A 20,021-nucleotide genomic window follows, 5' to 3' on the forward strand; every position below is an offset into this window, starting at 1 on the left:
ACATCTGGCCTGAGATTTCGATTTGATTTTAAGATTTAGCAGTGTTAAGTATTTTTTTTGATTATGACTTTAAATTTCCATTCGTTACTAGGGAATAGTTATCATGTCGATATAGATGCAATGAAAACCTTCTTTATCTTGTTTGTTTCTGTTTGTTTCATCGAAATAACATAGCACTCTTGCTATATTCTAAAATGTTTTATTGTCTTTATTTAAGTAATCTTCAGATTGCATTCCAATACGCAACATTCATCCATAGATGTGTGTGTGTGTGTGTGTGTGTGTGTGTGTGTGTGTGTATGTGTGTTCGTGTGTGTCTGAGAGACACAGACAGACAGAGTTAGTATGCGCATGTATATATGTACTATACACTGTGTGTTTATAAGTACATATATATATATACATTTAAAGATATATATATACCTGTCAATTCATCTCTCTCTCTCTCCTATTTATACATATATAGGAATATACTCAAATGTATATGTGTGTGTATGTGTGTGTACGTGCGTGCGTGTGTGTATGTGTGTGTGTGTTGTGTATTTGATTCAAAATATTAATGGGAATTATCGAATCTAAAGTGGTTAATAGGAAATAATCCTTTGAAAAGTAGAAATGATTTTTTTTTCTCGAGTGTATCCTAGTGACCTTCCCGAATAAAATATCTTATTAGAATAGTTTACTATCCGAATAAAAAATAAACACTAATGTAATTGTTAAACGCGCGAGTTGGAAATGATTAAAGTAACTGATATGTACATCGATAAAAGTCTAGATATAATATATAATATTATTTTGATTATCACAGCGAGAATTTCGGTACAAACAATTTTAACAATGGAACGAACCCGAAAGAATAATTGAAATCTTTAGCTTTATGGAAAACTGTTATTTTGCATTAAAATTCATAAGGCATGGAATTTTCACGGGTTCTACTAGTGAGCTATTATTCAGCACCATTTCATTGGGTAATGGAATTATCAAATGAATTATAATTTAATTCTGATTTAAGTTCAGGTTTTTTCTTCACTCTTCTAGGGCTAGTAAAATAACTTGTGCCTGTGCCAATTAAATCCCTATTAAATTTCAAAATATTTCTATCTGAAACCAGTGAGTGAGCGTCAATGTGGTTGAATCGCCAGCTAAAGATAGTAGTCAGGTCTTCTTCACATTTTTTCCAATCTCCTTCGAATGTGGAAGAGTATATTTGATAACATGCTCACACATATATTATATCTCTTTTACTTTTTTACTCTTTTACTTGTTTCAGTCGTTTGACTGCGGCCATCCTGGAGCACCACCTTTAGTCGAGCAAATCGACCCCAGGACTTATTCTTTGTGAGCCTAGTACTTATTCTATCGGTCTCTTTTGCCGAAACCGCTAAGTTACGGGGGACGTAGACACACCAGCATCGGTTGTCAAGCGATGTTGGGGGAACAAACACAGACACACAAACATATACACGCACATACATACATATATATATATATATATATATATATATATATATATATATATATATATACGTATTTACGACGGGCTTCTTTCAGTTTCCGTCTACCAAATCCACTCACAAGGTTTTGGTCGGCCCGAGGCTATAGTAGAAGACATTTGCCCAAGGTGCCACGCAATGGGACTGAACCCGGAACCATGTGGTTGGTGAGTAAGCTACTTACCACATGGCCACTCCTATGCCAATCTGAGGATTGTCAATACTGGAATGACTTTGATCATAAGTCTGTTTACTCAAGATTAATCTGCAGTTAAACAGCAGCTACAGCAATAGATTTGTAGCTCTATGCTAATGTATGAAATCGTAATTTAATAGGAAAACAAAGTAAATGAAAGATCAGGGATGTAAAATTATGATTACATTGAAGGACGGCGTAGTATCGTTAAATCTGAAATAATATTGTTGATCAAATTATTGATGATCTTTGTAAAAACACAATATAAGACTACAATTAATATTTGCTCTATATTTCTAGCGAACAGAAATTTGCAAATACTTAGAGAAGCAGTTGTTTAATAGAACCGCGTAATGAAAATAAATAATTTTAAAAAGGTAACCGACAACATTACAGAGAAAAGCATTAGCGATAGACACAGTATCTTCTCTTAGTAATATCGATAAGACTGTGCATAAGTTTCAGAGTACATGAGACACGGGTAGCTTTTAGAGAATCATGTCTCTTTTAAGAGAAGAAATTTTTCCAAAATAGATTACGAATGCTATGGTAAGATTATCGTGCTCTCGGATCAATTTTCCAAGACTGAAAGTGTCTCCTCAAAGTCTATGAATCTTTAGTAAACATGTAAATGCTATTTTTTTGTTTGTTTTTATTTCACATGGAAACTGAACCGAAGAAACAACAACAATGCATAACTATTTTGCTTTTTGATGCTGTTGCTCTTATAACGATGCTAATGATATTGTAATTGGGGTACTAAATGATCAGAGACAAATGCAAGACTTTATCATCAACAATCTCAGCTCATTCGTTTTAGCTTTCGTTATTTTGATAGAATAGTATCATGTATGTAGAAGAAACGTACCTCTCAAAATAAAGACTGCATGATCATTACGTTCTGGAAGTGGCCATCTTATCGATATAAATGCTATTATTTTCACTGCGAGTTTTCTTCCTCACAACCAAAGCGACAACACCGTTTCTTTCAAGAGAAACATTCTTAATTCTTCTAAGATCTGTTTTATATCAATAACAAGCCATTAAATTCAAGACTACGGCCATCATAGTAATAAAAGCAAGGTCAGTCACGTGAAAGAGAGAGGGTGGTTTTTAATAACAAAATGTAGACTTCACATCATTAACAACGCTCTGTAATATTTAAAAATGTATTGGGTAACCAATGAAGACTTTATCATGGCTCAGTGGTTAGAGCATCGGGCTCACAATAATGAAGTAGTGAGTTCGATTCCCGGACCGGGCTGTGGTATGTTCTTGAGCGAGACACTTTATTTTACATTGTTTCACTACACATAGCTGTAGAAATGAGTTGCGACGTCATTGGTGCCATGTATCTACTGTTTAAGTAAGTTCAAGAAGTGACGGAATTGAAATGATATTCCCAGAAATCGAATCTGCATCACCGATTCTGTCATCCCTCACTTTCTGCAACCGTACACGTCATTCAGTAAATAAATAGATAGATAGATATAGTTGGATATATAAATAAATTCGTCTGATGATCGCTTTTATTTCAAATGTTAGGCAGTAAGCCTGCGTGAGATTTTCTATTATTTGGTATTTAATAGACTTAATAGAGTCGACTGCTAATGTGGCAGATTAATGTCACAGATCATTAAGTTTGACCAACGACTAAGTCTAAATATATAATTGAGAATGTATTTGAATATTGCGATAATTGATGGAGAAAAATACAGGCTAATAACTATCGCTAAATAATTAGAACATTGCAATAGTAGTGATACATGTCTGACGAGTTGAGAGAGAATAAGAAAGGGAAAGAGAGGGGCAGTGAGAGGGACAAAGAGAGATTTGAAAACCTGTAAAGTCACTGAATTATTAATACAACGCTGAGACATTTACTAAGATGCTGTAGAGAAAGATTTTGATAATAAAATGCTGATTAGTAAAATATTCACTTTTGAAACAGTGCAATTACAATAGTGATATTTCTAAGCCACTGAACATCAAAAGACTACCTCAAGAGACGATGCTTTAATAAACTGACGAATAGCATACGGATCGAGCAATAATAATGGAGGTGGGGGGTCTTAACTGTTGGAGAGTAATACAGAATCTTTATTCATTGTATACTTTAATTACCATAAACACACCCACACATACACACACTCATGCACGCCATAATCGTTATTCTACTAATTAGCATATATTTCTAAACTAAATTAATTCTATTCAATTATTGCAATAACATTACAAGCTCCAGTAATCGAAGCTCTGAACTCTGTAAATCCCCCCAGTAAACAACAAGAAATATGTTAGACAAATAAATCACCTGTTTCCAGCAATAGTTTAAACAACGTTTAATCAAGTAAATATTCAACATTGTTAAAGCGGTTTTCCCTAGCTTCCTGACCTTATAAATATTATAGGAAGGAAGAGAATATAATTTTGATTTTATGTCAATGCTATCATAGAAAATGTCAATTCCTGAATTAGATAATCTAATAGAAACTGAACCTCTTATTTTATTTAGTATTGTTTTGTGACCAGAAGAGAATGAAATAACCCGCTACCCCCCTGTACTTTCTAAAACATAATTTAGAAATATCTAGTTATAAATTTAAATAATTTGAACACATTTAATGGGGTTATGCGAAGCCTCTCTTCCCTGTATAACTGGTTGTATGATTGTTTATACATATATTTGAATACATCATTATGGAAATTAGATTCTTGCTTTCTTTTTACTTTCATTCTTTCTCTCTTTCATTATTCCATTCTTCAAGGATAACTAAAAAAAAAAATAATAATGATGATAAAATAAATAAATAAAAGCGGGAAGCCATAAATCTCAGTTTTTCTTATTTCTACTCGTCCACCTATACCAACTTTTTCTATTATTTCTTTTTGTTTTTTTTTTGTTTTTTGTTTTCTTTAATTTCTAGGCTTGTTAGTTATTTGTTGTAAGATAGGAAATATTAGGACATTTAGCTGCTGTCAACAACTGCTAGTATTATTTGTGTTTATTATGGAGGGTCGGGGGTCGTAAATGGGGGAGGAGAAGAGAATGACAGAAAACTAGCAACATCAAGGTGGGCGTTTCAACTCTATTCTTCCTATCTGTCTGACCTATTTCTAACACACATTATCTTATTATTTTTTATCTTTTCTCAAGTTAATCACAGTTACTAAAAGTCGTGGCAAAATCCACACTAACATCCACTCATTTCTTTCCCTAATTTTCTTATATCGTTCTTACTTCTATTCATAAATTTATCCTCTCATTCACATTCCCTTTCTCTTTCTTTCTCTCCCTTACATACTTTCTCCATTTCTTTGTCACACTGTTTTTTTCTTTTCTTTTTTTCACGCAGATTTCTTCCCGTTCTTTTTTTTTTATCTCCTGATTTCTCTATTTCCCCGTTCCTCTTTTACTCATTTGTTCAAATTCCTTTCATTGTGCACCTGTTTATGTCACATTTGAAGTAAAGACGTGGAAAATATAACCAGCAGCAGCAGCAATAAGAGCATAAATAAATAAGCAGACACTGACGAGAAATACAGTGATACCTCAAAGAAAGAGCTTAATTCGTTCCATGACCGAGCTCGTCTTACGATTTACTCGTTTTACAAATCAATTTTCCCCATTGAAATTATCTAAAATATAATTAATCCGTTCCAGCCCCGAAAACCACCCAAAAATAATTTTTTATGGGTTTTAAAACAGAAAAGATGTAGTTACAAGTAAGATGACAATTATAAAAAAGGGAATGCAAAACTCTAAAAATTTGTGTGTACGATTTGTGTGCTCGTACTGCGGATTTCCATTCGTACTTCAAGACAAAAATTCACACGAGCCTCGGCTCGTACAGCAAATTACTTGTACAATGGTGCACACGTACTACGAAGTTCTACTGTATATAGTGACGTATAGATCGGGATTCATTGAAAACTATACTGGCAAATTTTGTTATTACATTAAAGAATAGGTTAGTAATTATGTGACTAGATAGATATATAGTTAGACAGATAAATAGATAAGTAGCTAGATATCAAATATAACTCATAAGATTGGGTTGTCAGATAAATTCATTCGTTTTTTGTTTTCATTTACTTTAATCCTAATTTTTAATCAACAATTTTTAACGAATCTAGTCATTAATCTAGACCCCCTTCGTTGTTCATTACTTCTTTCCAATAGTTCCCAAACCCGTCAACGCCTTGACAGTAGAAATTACTGGTTTGCAAGAAGTGTTGGTAAAAACTAATGAATAGAAGAAAGCGAACGAGTTTATCTGACAACCCAAGAGAATAGCTTAAACATTTAGGATAACTTCTGATAATATAGTCAAGAGGGCGGCGAGCTGGCAGAATCGTTAGCACGCCGGGTAAAATGCTCGACAGCATTTCTTCCGTCTTTACATTCTGAATTCAAATTCTGCCTTTCATCCTTTTGGGGTCGATAAATGAAGTACAAGTGAAACACTAGGGTCAATGTAATCGACTCGTCCCTTTCTCTGAAATTTGAGACCTTGTTCCTTGAGCAGAAAGGATAAAGGCGGCGAGCTGGCAGAAACGTTAGCACGTCGGGCGAAATGCTTAGTGGTATTTCGTCTGTCTTTACGTTCTGAGTTCAAATTGCACTGAGGTCGACTTTTCCTTTCGGGTCGATAAACTAAGCATTAGTTTCGTACTAGGGCCGATGTAATCGACTGGCCCCCTCCCGCCAAATTTCGGGCCTTGCACCTACAGTAGAAAAGAATATAGTTAAGTTAAGGCGGCGAGCTGGCAGAAACGTTAGCACGCCGGGCGAAATGCTTAGTGGCATTTCATCCGTCTAAACGACTTGAGCTCAAATTCCGTGGAGGTTGTTTTTGCCTTTCATCATTTTGGGTGTTGATAAAATAAGTACCAGCTGAAGACTGGGTCTAGTGTAATCGACTTGATCCATCTCCGAAATTACTGACCACGAACTAAAATTTGAAAGCAATATAAATAGTGAAATTAGATTGCGAATATTTTTTAATGAATTCAAAACTGCAAGTTTATTAGTATCTTTATTAATCAGGTGGAAAATTAGACGTAAAATATGCTATCACAATACAGTCGTGCTATTAAATCACTATAAAGAGTATGAAATAAATTTACTGTAGAAATGTGTACAGAGAAGGGACGAGAAAGAAACGGAATATCAGAAACGAAACATACGTAATTCTTTTCGTTTTCAACTGTTTTCTGTTATGGCGCCCAAAAGTGTTTATCTTCCCATAACTCTTATTTTGTTTTCTGGAGTCTATTGTATGAAGATCCCATCAGATTTAAGGTGGAACCTTTATAACGTTATATCACTAAAACGAAACGTTAAGATTTGAATGAGATCAACCTCTTATGATGATAGATATTCATTATCAATCGTAATTGAACAATGGAAACAAAAAGGAGCTAAAAGAAATAACTCTGAGATGATAGTGGCTTCTATTTGAAAAACATAGAGGTATATCAGATTCCATAAGGCATAATGTCTTGACTTATTAAAAATCTCCGCCTCCAGAGGATGTACTATAATTACCAAATATCAATTAAGACCAGCTGAACTTGAAAAGGGGAAACCAGGATTACACTCAACTATACTGATCAGAAATGTTTCGTATTTGCTAACATTGTTCGATTACATTCCGATGAAATTGTAAAAATGGAAAGAAATATAACAATTTGAAAAAAAGCTTCTCGATGAATCCTTAAAGGAAATGCCCTTTGTTACAGTGAAAGGCACAACCTTTAATTGACTTAATGAAGTTAATTAATGATTTACATTGTAATTAGCACCGAATTCAGAGGAATGACATTAAATTAATAGCAAGATTTTTTTTTTAGCGAGAAAGTGTTTAATAGAGGGAAGAAGATTAATTATAATCTCTTAGTTTGGAAAATACAATCTTCATACTTATTGAGAAATTGATTATTGAGAAATGTTTTAACTTGTCAAGCCTGGTTTAGTAGTAACAACTACGTAAATTGAAATAGTATACGAAAGCGGAAAAAAGTATTAAACGTGACTATCTATACGATATTTGAGTAATTGTTAAAAATCACACTTTCTATTAGTTTGGTTATGAATAACACTGAATAAGTTTGCAAGATATTTTTGTATTTTTTCATAACAGACATCCACTTAACCCAACATTTTATTCATAGATATTCGTTCATACAGTTTCGTGTTACAAGGTTCGACTTAGGTACTAAAATCTACCAAACTAAATTTAGTTCGGGAGACGATCACCCCCACATTCTTCTTATACTCTGCTGTCTCTGTCCCTCTCCATCTCACACAGTCTTTTTTTTTTATCGGTTTCACCTCGAGGTGTAAGTGGAAAAAACGTTCAGTTCAAGCAATTGACGGGATATGACTTCAGTAAAGAATCTTTGATTCTTTTTCAGAGATGCCAATATCTTTTTATTCTGCGGCTATTGCATCTTCTATGAATAGATACATTTAATTGTGCACAGTACATGCATACAAATATAAAGGTAACACAGGCATTGCTTTATATACATTATAGACGAGGTAATATATACATACATTTATACAAACATACACACACACAAACACACATACATATGTAAGTAATTGCGTGTACTAACATTTTGCATGCAACCAGGTTCAATATATTGCAAGTACTTATTTAAGTATATATCTATCATGTCGTTCGTTACTTTATTTGTTATTTAAATTTGTTGTCTGTATAAAAAAAAGGAAACAACTCTAACAATCTCTGTTAACTATTAACGCCGTTATATCATTTACCAGTGCTTTCTACACAAACTTTAAATGCAGTGGCTGTTTGAAAGACAACATACAATATATATAAGTATATATAGAAATGACCCGGCAGATCATCTGATGAAGTAGTCTTCTTTTTCTAGTTCGCTAAATTTCAATAGAAACGCATAAAGATATATAGCAAAGTAAAGAAGTTCAATAAAAAAAAAGAAGAAAAAAAAGAAGAACTCGAGTAAATAAATAGAAATATCTGTTAGTATGGTGTGTAAAAGAAACAATATGTAGATAAAGAAAAATAAAACTGGGCAAAAGCAGGAAGCAAATGATTGGATATAAAAGTTTAAATTCTAATATATGTTTGACAAATTGGAAGAAGATGGCTAAATTAGATTTCGTCCAATATATACAATAGGGTTTCCTTCCTAATTCACTTCTATGCAGCCGTATTAATGTAAGCATTATTTCTCCTCCATTGGAACCCGAATAACAAGGTAGATGAATCGTTTGAAGTTTGCTCGCCATGAAATGCTAGAATGGGGTATATTATTAAGAAGCTTCCATCATTCGAATCTATCTTAGAAGGTGAGAAGCTGTGCCAAGGAAATAGCTTTGAAATCAAATTACGCTTTACGATATGGAAAGCGGGAGAGCAGTATGTGCTGCCAAGAGGCCTTTTTACTTCGTGATGGAATCGTTACTTGTCACGCCATTGGTATATCCCCAGCTACTTAAGTCCATGCCATTGGACAGCAGCAATTCGATATTTTAGCTAAACTACAAAATGAAAAGGAATCAAAAGTCAGTAAACGCAAGTCTTTCTACAAAGGCAAAGCTATATCCAGCTTGCTACACAACACAAACATATTTAAAAGGAACGGTGTTTTCTTCCGAGTAAACATGTTTTAAATTTATTCCATACGTTATATTAAAATTATTTATTCAATTTTCATTTTTAAAAGTAAGATGAATCTTGCTGCTATATTTCAATCAAGCATTCTTATAAATTTGTGTATGTATTTGTCCTATTATTATGATTGATATTAAATGTAATGACATCTAATTTATATAACGATGAATTGGACCTGATATAATTTTCTTTACAGCAGGCATCCGGCCCAAAAATGAAAACAATAAAGATATTGTAATATCAGGAGTGACTGCCCCAACAGATGTTTTCTGCTCTGTACCTGGCCGTCTTTCCTTGCTCAGTTCAACGTCCAAATATAAAGTGACCGTTGCAGAAGTTCAAAGACGGTTATCACCCCCAGAATGTCTAAATGCATCACTGCTAGGAGGCGTTCTGAGACGGTAAGTGAAAATATTATTTTGGAACTGCATCTTCCCAAATGTCTCTCAAACCCGCCACGATTATTGAAAAAGAGCCCCCCCCCCCCCCAAACAAAAACAAACCATTTAGATGAACAACCATTTACTAGGAAGAAATACTTAGCAAGGACGTAAGAATTAGTGACTGAGAAATCAAAACTTCGAATCTAATTACATTAACAACCATTGCACATTGCAGTTAAATCTTAAATTTTTAATGAAGTTAAAGGTACCAATCCCTCGGTTACTTTTATGCATAAATATATATTCAAAATCAAGTATCAAATAACATAGGTGAGTTAATATCTATAGCAATCTAGACACACACACACACACATATGTATATACGTATATATATATATATATATGTATATATATATATATATATATATATATATATATATATATATATATATATATATATATATATATATATATATATATATATATATATGTGTGTGTGTGTGTGTGTGTATACATATATATATACATATATAGGTATGTTAATATGTATGTATATATATACAAGCTTACACACTCTCACACACACACACACACACACACATATATATATATACTTGAGAACAAAAGAGCTACAGAAGTTCAAATAAAGAGATTCTGATTTTCATATCGGTATGCACAATCGTAGACGTTGTACAAGAAAGAGGAATGCTAAGATGTTTTATAGTTTGTGCATGCATAGCTGCATTCATTCATACACGAGCATGTATGTAAATATACATGTAGTGTAACTTAATTATACGTATACGTATATATATGTGAATATACATACATATATATATATATATATATATATATATATATATATATATTTTAATATATATATATATATATATATATATATATTTATAACTGATTAAATATACATACATATGCATATATATATATATGTATTAATATATATATATATATATATATATATATATATATATATATATATATATATATATATATACATATAGATGTGCATGTATGTGTATATGTGTATACACGTATATAAACACATAGAATACACAAGGTTGCATATTCATACATGCACTCACATCGCCGTATGCGCAAATATATATGTGTATATATGTGTGTGTGTGCCTGTGTATGTGTGTATGCAACGAATAATATTTGAATGAATGTTCCTCTGAGTGAGTTAACTATTGTATCTATGAATTTAATGCTTTCTATGAATGCAGTCATATATATTGCAGCATTGCAGCAAGTATAAACCTTCTTTCGCCAGAGGCAAAATGCAATCAGAAAAAAAAGAACACAAAACAAAAAATTTAAAAAAGTAAAATAAAAAAACAAACTTTAATTTACTTTTTAAAATATACCATAAGTTCACAACTCAAAGACTTCGTTACAGCGCAACTAATAGCAACTACATGAATGAAAAAACAACAAAAATCAATGAAATAATCATAAAAGCAATAACGTTTTTTTTACTTCTTCTAGATGACGAAGAATGAAGTGTAATTTCATATACACACATTCACACACACACAGACGCATGTACGCACACTATATATACATGTGCTAAACTCTCCCCACCACACACATGGAGAGATATGTGTTTATACATGCTCCAATACATACATAGACAACGACATATTTATACATATTGAGACACATACAAACACGCACACACACATACATATATACATGTATTTATACACTTATATGTGTATAAATGTGCACGTATCAATATCAATATATATATATATAATATATATGTATACACTACATACATACATGCATATATATATATATATATATATATATATATATATATATATATATATATATATATATATATATATATATATATATATATATATATATATATATATATATATATATATATATATATATATATATGCATATATATGTCTAGGTGAGTGAGAGGGGGTATGAGAAAAAGAGAAAGCCTATGCGATTGGTTCTTTTGTTTCTCCTGAATTCTTTAAGGCATTGCAGAAATCCTGTTTTACTCTACAAAAGTTGTAATATATGTAGTACTACTTCTGCTGCCGCGCACCACACACCACCACCAGTACCCCCCCACTACTACTACTACTACTACTACTACTACTACTAATGAAGTAAAAGCTTTCTTTCTTGTCGATGTGTGATGGTAATTGTATAACATGAGAGAATAAAAATCATCCCAACTAGTTTGTCGTCAACTGACTCAGAGAGTATTGACCATACAAAAGAATAAACCTTTTTTGCATAGAAAACTTGCTTTCTAACTTTATGGCAGTACCAATTTTTTCCCACGCTTCCATAAGCTATTTTATATTTTACCAGGTATTTATTGAATTAAGTATATAAAAATATGAGTATATGTATGTATATCACTTTGCCTGGACTAGATGTGATTGTTTCTTTATTTCTATAACTTACTTTTATAAATTACTTTTTATTAATTCAATTCCTTGAACAGACCACATTCTGTATGGACAATACAAGGTCACTGTTTATGTTCCGTAACCTGGAACTCCTTTATTGTTACATTTTTGTAGCATACCTTCGCACTAAGAGTTTTTTACTAAAGGACGTGTACACACATACACACACACGCGGACACACATACACACACACACACACGTATTCATTTCTTTGTAAGTGAGAATCACTAATGTACCAGAATGTATAAGAAGCTATATTATTTATTTCTAAATAACAATGACTATATTGGAATGTAAATTCATATGTTCAGAAGACATAATTTTGTGTCTGCTACAGTTTCACATCGTCTTGAGACGTTTTCCAATTACGATTTAATAACAAAACAATGACTTCACAGATAAAGATACCCAACAAATGTCTGTGCTTCAAATGGATATCAGAAAAGAAATGTTTTTTTCTTTTTTCTTGTTGATGCTTTAATATATTGTGTACTCGTTTTTCATAAGTTTTGTGCCTTATTTATTCACATTTATTTTTCTATTCATCTTTTGTGCAGGGCCAAATCAAAGAATGGCGGTAGGTCTTTGAGAGAAAAACTGGAAAAGATAGGTCTTAGTTTGCCAGCAGGTCGACGAAAAGCCGCCAATGTTACTTTACTTACATCTTTGGTGGAAGGTAAGTCTTAATACTGATAACAGCACGTATTTGTTATTTCATTTCTCAGAAATGAAGTTTAAATTATTTGTTGTGAGACAGATTCGTGAAGGTGGCCTAACTGTAGTACTCTCTATAATGACATTTTCCAGAAGTTACCAGACAACACACAAACACACACACACACACACACACACACACACACACACACACACACACACACACACACACACACACACACAAACACCCCGCACACACACATACAAATTTTTAGATAGATAGATAGATAGATAGATAGATAGATATAGAAAAATAGATAGCTAGAGAAGTACAGAGAAAGAGATGAGAGAGAGAGAGAGACAGGGATAGAGAGGGAGAGAGAGAATAGAGAGAGAGAGGCGAGCGAGAGATCAAGCTTCTAATTAATAGAGAAACATTGGTGTTTGTGATATATTTGCTTCTTCCCATTCGAATTCAAACCCTAAAATTCGACACATTACGCATGATCAAGAACGCTGGAGCACTGGAAATATCATACTGTGTTTCAAAGCGCAGAATATCTCGAACAATGTTCCTGATATATCGAGGGCTTTTAAATTAGGCACCGTATTATCACGAAATTTAAAAATAATATATCTATAAGCATTTACCTGAATACTTGCATACTAACACAGTGATTGTTATAGAAATTAAAATGAAATTTATGCGAGATGAAGGAAATCTGCCATCATTGATCTAAGGATTATATAATAACTCATTATAAAAGATAGCAGGGTGAAATTTAAGTAAGATTTATCAGCATTTTAATAGCGAGTCGAGGAACAAGCCGAGTAAAGCAGGACAACTTAATATAATAGATACATAAATAGATAAGTCGATGGAAAGATTGATGTAAATGCACGAATTCTACGAGTACAAATACACACACACACACCCACACACATATATATATGTACACACACACACAAATATATATACTTGTATGTATATACATGTACATATATATGTATATGTGTATACAAACGCGCAGAATTTTCTCAATGCAATACAAGGTCTTATATTCTTTTACTAGAAAGAAGTCGAATGAAATATGGTAATGAAATAGAATAAAATAAATATTCTTTAAATATCATTTTATACACCGAGGGTACATACATAATATATATATATTATATGTATATGTATGTGAATATATACATATATGTGTATGTACATACATATATATGTGTGTGTACTTAGGTCTGTACATATTTATATGTTTGTGTGTGCACGTGTGTGTATGAAATGTGTGTGTGTGTGTGAAAAAACAACTCTCCTATAAATATAATATTATTCGTTATTACTTTATACGTTCAAGAGATATAAAACTAAAATTACAGTTAAATCCAAGGGGATTTTGATTCACAATTCTGAGACTTGAGGTCAATAAATATAAACATCGTTAGGCATTTTTTTACGGTTTCAACTGTTATTACTAAATTGAATATTGATCGGTTGGTAAATTATATTTATATTTTACACCCACACCCCTACATACACACATATGCATATTGTTCAATTATTATTATTATTATTATTATTATTATTATTATTATTATTATTATTATTATTATTATTATTATTATTATTATTATTATTATTATTATTACTATTATGGCTTTTAAGTAAAAATTTGAAACCTCATTAGAACAATAGAGTACTCATTATATTTGTGTGTGTGTATATATATATACATATATATATATATATATATATATATATATATATATATATATATATATATATATATATATATATATATATATATATATATATATATATATATTATTGCTGTGGATTCCGTACACTTTCCGTGTTATTTAGTGTAAGGTCAACCTTGGTTTTAACAGTTATTTGATTGCATGCCTTGTGGCCCCGAAATCTTATCTCTTTGTATATCAAAGATTATATTGACTCTCTTGTCTCTCCTTTTCTTTGAGTATAAGGCATGATCTCAAGGAATGTCGCTGCCATTTCATTTGAGTTTCTGTACTTGTTAAACCACGAGTGAGCTTCCATTGAGCAGACCTATAAATTAAAGACACATCGGCCATTACTACGCTGTCTTTTTACTGCGCTCAGTGAATTCAGTTCTATATTATCCGAAGCCTTTTCGTTTTATGTTTGCTAAGACTATAGAGTGTAATTCGAAGTAGATTTGTTTATAAATCCTGATCAGTTCCCCAGGTTGGTTCGTTTATTTTAATGGATAGTCTATAGGTGAAGCAAGCTCCCGTATGTTCAGAGAAAGGGTACGTATGTGCAAAGAGGACGATTTCCAGTTGAAACGCTATTAGATATGGAAGAGTATTCGAATTGCTCAGCTTTCAAGCTACTTGTATGGTCAATCAAAACACTTAGTGACACATTCAATTAATGAGTCGCTTTTCTAAACAGCATACTGGTGCTGCTAATTAAGGAATATTTAATTACAATGAACGCGGCTGTCACATAGCCACGTTGCATTTACACGTGATTTCCACTACGTTCTTTCTTTTCATTTCCATTCTGACACAGAAGCAGCTTTATTTCAATTCCATTCCATCACGTGACCTTTGCCTTTTATTCATCCCGGGTCGATAAAATAAAGAATCACTCAAGAAGTAATGGCATAGCTCATACTAAGTCACAGTCTTTCAAAATTGCTGGCATTGTGCTAAAATTTGAATCTATTCAATGCAGTGATCTGGCAGATTCGTTATCACAAAAATGCTTCGCGGCATTTCTTCCGATTTTACGGTGTTGGTTCAAATGCCGCCGAGGTCGATTTGTCTTTTATCTTTCGGGATCGACAAAATATGTTCCAACTAAAGTAATCCACTTCCCCACCTCTTAAATTTCCTAGCCTTGTGCTTATATAATATTATTATTATTATTATTATTATTATTATTATTATTATTATTATTATTATTATTATTATTATTGTTATTATTATTATTATTATTATTATTATTCAGTAGTTTTATTTTTATAACGTGCTTTCACTTCACTACCGAGCGCAGCTCTGTGCGCCTTGGGTATGTGCTGTGGTTTGCTGTGGTGCTCTTATGTTTACTGTATTGAAAGTGTTTTGCGTAGAATGTGTGCAGTACCCAGTAGTGCAATTTTCTGTATGTCATATATATTTGTAAGTCCTGCTATTTTTGTTATGTATTTGTCTGAATATTTTTTTATTATACCTAAGGCACCTACTATGATAGGAATTGTTTCTGTTTTTAGACTCCACATTCGAGTTATCTCTATTTCCAGGTCTTTGTATTTTGAAAGTTTTTCCATTTCTTTTAGAGAAACGTTGTCATCTGCTGGTATTGATACATCAATTAGAAAGCATTCTTTTTCTTCATGATCTTTGACAACTATATCTGGTCTATTTGCCTTAATTTCTCTATCTGTGTGTATTGGCATATTCCAGAGTATGGTTGCTTTCTCGTTTTCTGTGACTTTTTCTCTCTATTATTATTATTATTATTCAGTAGTTTTATTTTTATAACATGCTTTCACTTCACTACCGAGCGCAGCTCTGTGCGCCTTGGGTATGTGCTGTGGTTTGCTGTGGTGCTCTTATGTTTACTGTATTGAAAGTGTTTTGCGTAGAATGTGTGCAGTACCCAGTAGTGCAATTTTCTGTATGTTATATATATTTGTAAGTCCTGGTGTTTTTGTTATGTATTTGTCTGAATATTTTTTTATTATACCTAAGGCACCTACTATGATAGGAATTGTTTCTGTTTTTAGATTCCACATTCGAGTTATCTCTATTTCCAGGTCTTTGTATTTTGAAAGTTTTTCCATTTCTTTTAGAGAAACGTTGTCATCTGCTGGTATTGAAACATCAATTAGAAGGCATTTTTTTCCTTCATGATCTTTGACAACTATATCTGGTCTATTTGCCTTAATTTCTCTATCTGTGTGTATTGGCATATCCCAGAGTATGGTTGCTTTCTCGTTTTCTGTGACCTTTTCTGGCGTGTGTTTATACCATCTTTTTTCTGTTGCTATTCCATAATGTTGGCATAGCTTCCAGTGTATATAGGTCCCAGCTCTGTCGTGTCTGTGAATATATTCCTTCTTAGCCAGGACTGGGCAGCCAGAGATAATATGATTTATTGTTTCTTGTCGATCTCCACATATTCTACAGTTACTTGTTATATTTCTTTTCATTATGTGTTTTTGGTAATTTCTGGTGGGGAGGCTTTGGTCTTGTGCAGCAATTAAAAATCCTTCAGTCTCTGCTTTGAGTCCTGAGCTTCTCAGCCATCGCTGGGATTTTTCTCTGTCTATTTCTTTCGCATTTAGTTTAGCCCAGTATTTACCATGTAGGGGCTTTTCTTGCCATCGTTTTATCATGGTCCGTTGCTGTTCTAGTTTTAGTTTGGATTTCATTTGTTTTATAGCTTTTGTTGTTTCTTCTTCTTCTTCTTCGTATTTGTTAGGTAGATTGATTTCTTGTTTGTATTTGTCAGCTTCCTTAAATACTGAAAACAGTTTTTTGTTTTGCTCGTGTTTTGTGGCTATTTGTATTAGTTTCCCTTGCTTCTGGAGTAGGTATTTTTGCAGTCCTATGGTGGTTATTTTATAATAGTTTTCTAGCTGTATAAGACCCCTGCCACCTTCTGTGCGTTGTATATATAGCCTTTCTATGTCAGATTTTGGGTGGTGCATCCTATATCCTGTCATTATTTTTCTTGTTTTCCTGTCTATTTTACATAGTTCGTTTAGTGTCCAGTTAAGGATGTTGTAGCTGTAGCTTATAACTGGGACAGCTAAAGTGTTGATACCCATTATTGTTATTATTATTATTATTATTATTATTATTATTATTATTATTATTATTATTATTATTATTGTTGTTGTTATTGTTATTGTTATTATTATTATTATTATTATTATTATTATTATTATTGTTATTGTTATTATTATTATTATTATTATTATTATTATTATTATTATTATTATTATTATTATTATTATTATTACGTGTGCTTTTGCTCTTTGAGTCATAGCATATTGAAATGACGCATTTGATTTACTCTCTCTGAATTCTTCGACAACAGGAAGTGATTCCTACAGCATCACAGTAATACATTCTTGTGACAGTTTTGTCTGGTGTCGTAAACGGTGCCAGATGCAATCTCTTTAGTTAATTCTTTTTTTTTTATTTCATGTCAATCGTATATATTTAGATAATTCTTTACGTTCGGTCGTCAATAGGAAAATGTATACGCCAAACAAGTAACAAACAGCTAATAGATACAATGTTTCTCCACTCTTCCCCTTCTTCTCTCTCTCTCTTGATGTGTGTATGTGTGTGTATGCATGTATGTATGTATGTATGTATGTATGTACGTATGTATGTAGGATTATATACAAGTATACACGCATTGGTGTTTGTATGAGTGTATATAAAAATACACGTGTGTGTGTGTGTGTGTGTGTGTGTGTGTGTGTGTATGTTATATATACACACACACATAGTCACACAGAGAGACAGATAGAGAGAGTACAGAGGGAGCTTGAGGCAGACTGACTTATACAGATAGTGAGATAGCTCGCATATATTCAAAGATACAGACTCAGTGTGAGAGTTAATGTGAGACAGTGAGGAAGAGACAGAAAGAATGAAAGACAGAGAGAAAGAGAGTGTGTCAATGAGCGAGTCAGTGAAACGAAGCATTAAAATAAGGAGAAGATTGAATAGAAACTTGCAAAACTGCAACGAAGCTAAATGGGTCTTTGTGTCTTTGTTATGTTTGTTTGTTGCTCTTTACTTATAGGTTAGTAATTCCGCTATTTCTCTTCCTCTAAGAGTAGAGAGCTCGTCACATAGAATAGAGCTTGTTATAGCAAGTTCTGGCGTCCAAATTAAAGGTAAATTTATTCCTCTTTAAATGTCACATTTACTGTAGTCCATTTTATCTATTACCTAACAAACATATCAGCCAACATTGCTGGTGATACTGGTAAATGGTAAATGGACTGTAACTAATGCAGACAAATGTCACTATCAATGGAAATAAAACAGAAAGAAACACTATCCGACATGAGATGAAGTGAGTGGAGGAAGTATCGGTCAAATATAATAACAGCGACAACACTGAAAATGTACAAGTGGTCAGTGTTAATGGACAGAATGCTTAACTTTCATCAGAACAGGTCAAGCGGCTTATCTGTCTGCTGTCGGTGTTCTCGATCTCACCATATCACATCACATTTTCTCGTTTCTTCGAACAGTAGACAACTAACGCCGTCCGTCTTCTTATCCATTGGGAAATAGTTGCGAATACTAATATAATTTATATTTTCTACTTTGATAATCAATTAACTTAAATTCACATTCTAAACCTAATTAACGCTTGTGCTTGTGCGATTAGCAAGGAAAAGCATTCAGACGAATGTGTTCACATTTTAACGACATTTGTTTGTTAGACAAACAAATTCTAACCAACACCTTAGAAGATTAAACAAACCTTTTAGCTAAACAGCGTGATGTGTTATCTCTCATGACTAGATAAGATTCAGTCGCACTTTGTAATGTTTTATAAAGATATAGTGTCCAATTGTTCCCTTTATTTTGTTTCGTCTTGGTTATTTCCTAAAGTATAAATTCCGAAGATATTCTGCGTATTATATATCAACGAATGTCGAATGATATGTGTGTGATTCTATTTAAAGTATTTCAGCTTCTTAAGCGAGTAGTTTGTCAGTGGAAGTTTTAATACATGTGCGTTGATGAATAAATTTTTGTGAACGCATTTATATGAATGAGCAGTTACTAATGCATACAGGTTGTGCTGATATGATTCTCATGTTATACATACATGGCATAAGTATATACATGTATATACGCACACATGTGTGCGTATATATATATATATATATATATATATATATATATATATATATATATATATATATATATATATATATAAATAGGCTGATAAGCATTTTTGTTTACCTCCGAACAAAAAGACATTCACAAATCTTAAAAATCTCAACCTCTTTAGTTCTTGTATTGTTACTCCAAGTTTCACATTGCCGATTATTCGAACGATTGGAGTAAGAAAGCAGCATGCGCTATATGAAAGAAAGTATTAACAAACACCGTATCTTTCATGTATTTTA

At 32.4% G+C, this 20,021-nt stretch overlaps 1 protein-coding gene across 12 annotated transcripts in view; it reads left to right on the forward strand.

Moving 5' to 3' along the window:
* LOC106881857 (transcription factor AP-2-epsilon) overlaps positions 1-20,021 on the forward strand; it is a 447,939-nt gene that overhangs the window by 401,745 nt on the left and 26,173 nt on the right. For 10 of the 12 annotated variants that reach the window (XM_089355568.1, XM_089355563.1, XM_089355566.1 and 7 more), the window contains 2 exons: positions 9,556-9,760; positions 12,762-12,880. In XM_089355568.1, coding sequence (XP_089211694.1) covers positions 9,556-9,760; positions 12,762-12,880 — 324 coding nt within the window. The remainder of the gene's footprint in view (positions 1-9,555; positions 9,761-12,761; positions 12,881-20,021) is intronic. The other 2 variants (XM_089355559.1, XM_089355562.1) reach the window with 1 other exon arrangement.

Source organism: Octopus bimaculoides, chromosome 7, assembly GCF_046866305.1.
Source record: "Octopus bimaculoides isolate indiv1 chromosome 7, ASM4686630v1, whole genome shotgun sequence".
Lineage (NCBI taxonomy): Eukaryota > Metazoa > Mollusca > Cephalopoda > Octopoda > Octopodidae > Octopus > Octopus bimaculoides.